Genomic DNA, 8,175 nt, shown 5'->3' with positions numbered 1-8,175 from the left:
TATGTGTCTTTTAACTGAAACACATAGGAGTGTGATGTATCGTGCCACATGTAAGTTTTGTTCTTGCTGTTTATACATGTTTGAATTTTTTAAAAAGAAAACGTCGTTGTTTTAATGTACTCTGAGGATTTCTTCTCTAAATTTTTTTCAGATTCACTCCATGGCCTCCCATCTCCAGCCAAGGACTTCTTCTCTAACAATGGTGACTCCGAGGACAACCACTTCATCTTCTCCCTGTCGATGCCCCCGCCGGGAGATACAACTTCTCCCTCGACATGGTTTCTTTTTCCAAATCTGACATGGTGGATTCGTCTTCTTCTTCTCTTTACACCAACTCTCCTTCCCCCATATTCTGTCCTCGTTGGTAACTCCTATTTTCACTCTCATTCATTGTTACGATTTTCAGCGGTAACCCTTCTTGTCGAAGCCACAAGGAAGGGACCTTGACCAGAAGATATGGTAAGTGTTCTGTAAGGCATGTACTTTTGACTTGCAACTTAGATGGTACAACAAGGTTATGGAGTGAAATTGATAATGGAAAGGTCAAGAGAGCTGGGAAGGACATCAATGATCAAAAGAACACAAATTGCTCTTTTTGTGTTGTCGTTGTTGTTGAGATTAATCAGTCCTTAAATGGAACTCTTAGTTCAGGTATATTTGTGAGATGGGGACAAAATTTGAGGAAATATTTAGATCTGGCAAAGATGCCAAACAAGTTTTTTCCAAAGAAGGATTTGAACCTGATGTTAGAAATTGTGATTGGCTTGTTGGGTTTGGTCCTGGAATGTTGCTTAGCTTTTGGGCCGTCCACTGTCTTGATGATGTTTTACCATTGAGAGTCCCCCGAGTTACATTATGGAAGAAATATGAACTCCAGAACCACGACGTAGCTTTTGGGAGGCCATGGAGTGGATTTGAAAAAAGTCCTTGGAGTACATTAAAACGATGCCGTTTTGCTTGTTTTTGTTTTAAAAAAATATATATTCCAACGTGTATAAAATAGTAAACACCAAATGTTACACTTGACACGACACATCAGACTCTTACGTATCCAATTAACACTCATGTAGGCAGTCAATGATTACGGACTAACGGCAGGACCTAAGGCAAAATATTTAAAATATTAGAGATCCAATCTTAAAGAAAATTTTATCAGGGACCAAACGTAAGAAACATGTATTTATTAGAGACCAAAAACATATTTAAGTCTTTTATAAAAACAATTTCGTATATCTTGTCTTCGTGAATTTATAAATTTTAGACAAAAGTTACAAAATAAATTAAAAGGTTTAGAATTTAGAATATATAAATGAAAATTATAAATTTAGTTAATTTGATAATTAAGAAGGAGAGTTTACATGTTGAAGGGAGAGGGGGGACAAAAGTCATGAGTTTAATTTTTCTCACTAACACTTTAATAAAAAATTAATAACTAAGACGGATAAAAAAAGATTTAAATATTTTTTTGGTTCTTCTAATTTAATATTTTTTCATTTTTGATATTGTATTTTTTTATTTTAATCTTTGTAAAACATTTTTGTTTTATTTTTTGTCATTAAAACACTTTAATTAGTAAAAAAAATATGTTTTAAACAGTGAAAAATATTATCTAAAGTGTTTTAAGATAACAAATAAAATAATTTGTAAAGAAAAATAAAACCTAAAATGCAGGGAAAAAAAATTTAAACTTAAGAAAATTATAAATTTAATAAAGTAATGTGATATTCTTATTTCTGCCAGGCCAGCCAATTACTAAGGTAAACCATTTACTTAAGGTACACCTTACAGCTGGACAAATGATTATACATGACTAGCTTTATTTTTTTCATAAAAATTGTATATACAAAAGTTAATTCTAGATGCGAGTTTCAGTTAAGCTTAAAAAACATTATAAATAGAACCACTTCAGATTAAATGGATCTATGTGCACACGGCTCTGACAGAAAACTTGCATTGTAGATTGCAACACTCCCATTTTTTATTAATATGATTTTGTGATTCTAATTTGATTATTTGAGGCTTGAAATACTGAGTAGGAAAACAAATTTTATATTAACTGGATGCCACAGTTCTTTAGCTTGGTGGGTTCTGCATGTCAGCTCTGATATGCAAACCAAAATTTGATGAAAAATTTAAAAACAAAAGTTCCTATTAAAACGGGAGTGAAATAGACATCACAAACCCCTTGTACTTCATGACACAGCGATGATGGTAAAAACTAAAAAAAGCCCTCACCTTGGCTTTGTTAGTTATGGGGGGCACTTTGGGAATTTCAAAGTGTGGGGAATAGATAACTCAGAATAGTGTGAGAACAGCTTTTGCTTTTAAAAGTAGGCTGCTTTTGGCTTGTTTATTAGAGGAACTGTCTGATGAATGTGATTATTTGGAGACAAAATGAGTGATTGAGAATCAATAAAGCATAGCCAACTAAGATTATTAACATGACCAAAGAAAAATGGAAATTTAAAACAGTGAGAGAAAATGGGAGACATAATTGACACAACAAAGATCTCTCACACAAGGAGCCATTGCATCACCAATCTCAACCTCAATCCCTTGGGATTCTAACTTTTTTTCTCATAATAATTGAATAAAACGAAAGAAAGTGGAGTTCGGTACTTAAAAGTTAATGAATGACATACCTCAGGGACAGGGAATGTTTTTGGATTCTTAATTTTTTCTTCTTCTTTCTACAGGACACTGAGAGAGGTTAACAAATCATAGCGATCCACTTTGTGTTATTTCTCTCTCTCATAGTTGATGGCAGCTAAACTCATTGCCCCTCTTAGTTAATTTTCTGATTAAGGTTCATTGATCCAAACTTTCACAATGCTTAACAGATAATACTTCACTTGCTCTTACTTTTTTTCTTTCTTTTATTATTATATTTGAAGGAATAGAATAAGTGAATAACACTACTGCTCTTTAGACCAATGCATGATTGATGGAATTTTCTTTTTCAATCATCTTTTGCATTTATCTAGAAAGAGGCTAATGGAGGGGTGCCTCATGGCTTTTTTTTATTTATTTATTATATATTCTTTGCCTTTGCTTTCTTTGTTGAACCATCAGCAGGCATGCTGGTTTTCTTTCAAGTCTTTTTTTTTACCATTGGCTCTGACTCAACAAGTCTGACACAAGGGTGGGAGTGAGTGCAATTTCTGGGTTCAAAGCAGGTGGGAAATGGTACTGTTCTTGGACTTGGTTGATGAGGTTCCTCTTTTGATGTAAAACATGACATGCAGTGTAACAAAAACAAACCAAGTTGGATTTGGTGGTGCTAGCTGAATCATTCAAAACCTGCTCCTTACTTGCCTCCTCTTAAAGATACAACTTGATTCACTTTTGTTGTAGGAATAAGTAATAAGTTTCTGGTGATCCTTCAAAACCCAATGGAGAGAAGTGGGGATGTGGCTCTCTTTTGTTTAGCTTTGTTCTTCTTGTGGACTTCAGTGGCTGCTTTGCTTTCTCCTAAAGGTGTCAACTATGAAGGTGATATGACTAGGAGCACTTCCCTTGTTTTCCTAGAGCACATAATAATTGTAAGGTCACTCATTCACTAGTCCTAATGAATATGCTTGTTTTACATGCAGTTCAAGCTCTTATGAGCATTAAGAACTCTCTGGTGGATCCTCATTCTGTCTTAAATAACTGGGATACTGATGCTGTGGATCCTTGCAACTGGGCCATGGTCACTTGCTCTTCTGATCATTTTGTGATTGCCCTGTAAGTCAAACTGGAACAAACCAAAAACCATAACAAGAAATATTCAATTTCACTGTTTTTCTTTTTCTTCTTCTTCTTAAGATTCCACTTCTTATTTCATCATTTTTCATCTTTTCAGTGGGATTCCAAGCCAAAGTATATCTGGCACTCTCTCACCAAGCATAGGAAACTTAACAAACCTCCAGACTGTGTGAGTAACAACATGCTATGTATGGTAAAAAGAAAGAATTGGAGGAAGTTTTGTTAAGAATATTATCTTACAAGGCATTTTTGCAGGCTTCTGCAGGATAATAATATAACAGGACCAATCCCTTTTGAGATTGGAAGGCTCCAAAAGCTTCAAACTCTCGATCTTTCTGACAATTTCTTCACTGGTCAACTTCCAGATACTCTTTCCTACATGAAGGGTCTCCACTATTTGTAAGTTCAAGAATGCTACACTTTATTTCATAGGCTTTATAGAAAAATCTGTGTTAATTCCCTATCAAGAATATGATGATAGGAATTTGAATTTCAATCAGGCGGCTAAACAATAACAGTCTCACTGGACCAATTCCTTCCTCTTTGGCTAACATGACTCAGCTTGCCTTTCTGTAAGTCTCTTCTAGCTTTTTATTATTAACTTATTATTTTTTCCTCCTTTGTTAATTTGATTTCTTATCAATAATTTGTCTTCTTCTGAATTTTGCTTAGGGATATCTCTTACAATAACTTGAGTGAACCTGTACCAAGAATAAATGCAAAAACATTCAAGTAAGGTGTTTGGTCTTAATTTTATTAGTTTTTCTCATTCAATATTTTCTATGTTTTCCTCAAGTGAGTTAAAAAACATACATATGCTGTTTACGTGTTATTAAGTAATTGTATGTTTTTCCTTCTCTTGAAACAGTATTATAGGCAATCCTCAGATATGTGCCACTGGAGTTGAGAAGAACTGCTTCAGAACAACTTCAATTCCTTCTGCTCCAAATAATTCTCAAGGTAATCATAGTGATTATATTTATATTTGTTTATGCTTTTCCTCCCTCATGATGTGGCATCTAAAGTTTTTCTTCTTATCTGTCATAAGTGGACTTAGTCTAAAACTCTATTCCAAAACTATTGTTTTGGGATGCAAAATCATTTCACAAACAAAGAACTGTTCATAACTATCAATTTCTAAGTTGTCTTAACATGTTTAAAATCATTGCTTCCATCATTCTCTTCCCCTGTATTTATTTTTTTCTTTTAGCTTGCAATTACCTTCATACCCTAACATAGTTTCCTGAAATGCTTTTCAAGATTCACAATCCACCAAAAGACCAAAGAGTCACAAATTTGCCTTGGCATTTGCTTCAAGCTTAAGCTGCATATGCTTACTAATTCTGGGACTTGGTTTCCTCATCTGGTGGAGACAAAGATATAACAAGCAAATATTCTTTGATGTTAATGGTTAGTGGATCATAAACATAGACCAACTTGGTAGGCATATCATGATTTATTCTTCTATTTTAACTCAGCTTTTTCTCTTTCAGAACAACACCGCGAAGAGGTTTGTCTTGGAAACCTCAAGAAGTTCCACTTCAGAGAACTTCAGCTTGCTACAAATAACTTCAGCAGCAAGAACTTGATTGGCAAAGGTGGTTTTGGAAATGTCTACAAAGGTTATGTCCAAGATGGTACAGTTATAGCAGTAAAAAGGCTTAAAGATGGTAATGCCATTGGAGGTGAGATCCAATTCCAGACTGAAGTTGAGATGATCAGCTTAGCCGTCCATCGGAATCTTCTTCGCCTGTATGGGTTCTGCATGACAGCTACAGAGAGGCTCTTGGTTTATCCCTACATGTCAAATGGCAGTGTTGCTTCCCGTCTAAAAGGTAATGGCTATTCTGTAGTTCCTATATGTGTAGAGTTTAACACACAATTTGGTTATTCAAAATGGTAATTGTGTGACTTTAATACTTTAAAGTGCATGTTTTGTACAAAATTGATCAGAAGTGTTTACTTGCTAACAAGTTAGTTGTGAACTTATAAACAATTTTATCTCTCAAAAGGCTAATTTATCTAAACAAAAACTTTCAGGGACCAAAATAACACAAACAGTCACTTTCTAGGACCAAATTGCAAGTTAGCTTGTATATGTATCCATCTTGGGTCTGCTGCCATACACATGAAACTTTTTATACACATCCCAGACTTGGATGCACTTCAATTTCCATAAAACCAAAGTAAAAGAAAATGTTTTGAGTTTCCAAATATAACCTTTGGTTTATGAAGTAGGAGTATTCATTTACCTTTTGATGATACAGCCAAGCCAGCTTTGGACTGGGCTACAAGGAAGAGAATAGCTTTAGGAGCTGGAAGAGGCTTGCTATATTTGCATGAACAGTGTGACCCAAAGATTATTCACAGGGATGTGAAGGCAGCAAATATCTTGCTTGATGATTATTGTGAGGCTGTGGTGGGAGATTTTGGGTTGGCAAAGCTGTTGGACCACAGGGATTCTCATGTGACAACAGCAGTGAGAGGCACTGTGGGGCACATAGCCCCTGAGTATCTCTCTACAGGCCAATCTTCTGAGAAAACAGATGTGTTTGGGTTTGGCATTCTTCTTCTTGAGCTTATATCAGGCCAAAGAGCACTTGAGTTTGGGAAAGCAGCAAACCAGAAAGGAGCCATGCTAGACTGGGTGAGCTACACAGAATTGGTTTCTTTATCATTTATTTATTTATTTATGGTTTGATGTGTTTGATAGTATTTGGAAATATGGTGAATTTTGGTTTTAGTTTAGACAAATTTCTTTTGTTGATTTTGGTCTTTTTAAATTTTAAATGTTTTTGAAAATAATCCTTACAACGATTTATTGATGACGCGACATGCATCTAGATATATAGTGAAACATGCCATCTTAGAGTGATAGCTGATAAGGCATGTCTAGATACATGTCATGTAATCACTAAGTTACGATACATCGTATACAAAAAATTATATTCCTAAGGATTGTAAGTAACCAAAATTTTTTTGAAGTAATAAAACCATAGTTTCTCATATTTACATGAATTAAAAGCATGTTTAAACCTTTATTTATCTAATTCAGTTGCTTGCTTAACTACTGAAACATTTCACAGATAAACTTGTCAAAGTTTTTTTTTTCTTAAAAAAAAGTCTTATTTCAGTAAATTTCACAGTCAAGCTTATGAATAATTTATCAGGTGATGTGTCCTAAATGTATTCACCATCACCATACTTGCAGGTGAAGAAAATCCATCAAGAGAAGAAAATTGACTTGTTGGTTGACAAGGACCTGAAAAACAACTATGATAGGATTGAGCTTGATGAAATAGTTCAAGTGGCTCTTTTATGTACTCAATACCTTCCAAGCCACAGACCAAAGATGTCTGAAGTGGTTAGAATGCTTGAAGGAGATGGTCTTGCAGAGAAATGGGAGGCCTCACAGAGTGCTGAATCCACAAGAAGTAGAGGCAATGAACTCTCATCTTCGGAGCGCTACTCCGATCTCACTGATGACTCTTCATTACTTGCCCAAGCAATGGAACTTTCTGGACCAAGATAATTCACAAAGTCACAGTGACATTAAAGTTGGTGAAGAGTGAAAGAAAGTGAAAGTTTCTTCAAATGCAAGTTCCTGAGTTGCAGAGAACTTGATGTAACATTAGTAGCATCTCAAAGAGTGATGCTAGTTTCTGACTGTACATAATCTGATTGGAGACATTGACGTATAGATTGAGTGTTATATGTTGTTCTTAATAGATGGAGGCGAAGATTTTTGTGGGAAATGTCCTTCTGGCTCCTTCAACATGTTTGAAGAATAACGTTCATATAAATAGGTTGTACTTAAACTGTCAATAATAGTATGTTGGGATTTGAGTGTTTTCACCTATGACTCATTGCTTAATTTGCTTCTGTTTTCGTGTTAGATTCTAACAGATTTTCGGTGCATGGTAAGGCATAGTGCCCATTGTGTAACATAAGCTAGAAAGAAGGTTTCAAATAGCAACAACACCAAGGTGTTATCTAGTTAGTTAACATCGTAAATTTTTTTATACTGACAATATATCAAAATTAAGCTCTTAGTGTGAACCAAAAAAATGGCCATAACATGAAAAACAATGATATTGTCTCTGAGATTGGGAGGCTCCAAAAGCTTCAAACTCTTGATCTTTCTGACAATTTCTCAATTGGACAACTTCCGTATTCCTTATCCCATATGAAGGGTCCCGATTTTAAGATGAAGAATCCTGTACATTGCTTTACAATATTTATAGAAAAATGTGTGCTAATCAGTTAGTTAGAAGAGAAAAATAAACATCTAGGCTATGTAAATTGTAAACTATTCCCCATCAAGAATATGATGATAGGAATTAGAATTTTAATAAGGAGGCTACACAATAAAAGTCTCTCTGGACCAATTGCTTTCTCTTTGTCTTTGTTAATTTTCTCTTTCAACAT

General features: G+C 34.7%; 1 protein-coding gene across 2 annotated transcripts; it reads left to right on the top strand.

Moving 5' to 3' along the window:
• Positions 1-2,828: 2,828 nt before the first annotated feature.
• Positions 2,829-7,606, top strand: LOC114388239 (protein NSP-INTERACTING KINASE 2-like). Of its 2 annotated transcripts, none has more exons than XM_028348641.1 (12): positions 2,829-3,176; positions 3,355-3,492; positions 3,594-3,726; positions 3,845-3,916; positions 4,003-4,146; positions 4,248-4,319; positions 4,420-4,479; positions 4,616-4,707; positions 5,008-5,157; positions 5,241-5,582; positions 6,015-6,394; positions 6,959-7,606. In XM_028348641.1, the coding sequence occupies exons 2-12, from the start codon at positions 3,393-3,395 to the stop codon at positions 7,277-7,279; spliced, it is 1,866 nt and encodes a 621-aa protein (XP_028204442.1). In that variant the 5' UTR covers positions 2,829-3,176; positions 3,355-3,392; the 3' UTR covers positions 7,280-7,606. The 2 variants fall into 2 exon arrangements, with proteins under 2 accessions (XP_028204442.1, XP_028204433.1); XM_028348632.1 differs by having other exon boundaries at positions 2,829-3,186.
• The last annotated feature ends 569 nt before the right edge of the window (positions 7,607-8,175 follow it).

The sequence above is a fragment of the Glycine soja genome, chromosome 2 (genome assembly GCF_004193775.1).
Source record: "Glycine soja cultivar W05 chromosome 2, ASM419377v2, whole genome shotgun sequence".
NCBI lineage: Eukaryota > Viridiplantae > Streptophyta > Magnoliopsida > Fabales > Fabaceae > Glycine > Glycine soja.
The sequence above is the reverse complement of the archived record's forward strand: the minus strand, read 5'-3'. Positions and strand labels throughout refer to the sequence as shown.

Coding starts and splice junctions, on each gene's coding strand:
- LOC114388239 (XM_028348641.1), top strand. CDS start 3,393: ATGGAGAGAAGTGGGGATGTGGCTCTCTTTTGTTTAGCTTTGTTCTTC. Junction 3,493..3,593: donor TAAAGGTGTCAACTATGAAG/GTGATATGACTA, acceptor TTTTACATGCAG/TTCAAGCTCTTATGAGCATT. Junction 4,320..4,419: donor ATGACTCAGCTTGCCTTTCT/GTAAGTCTCTTC, acceptor AATTTTGCTTAG/GGATATCTCTTACAATAACT.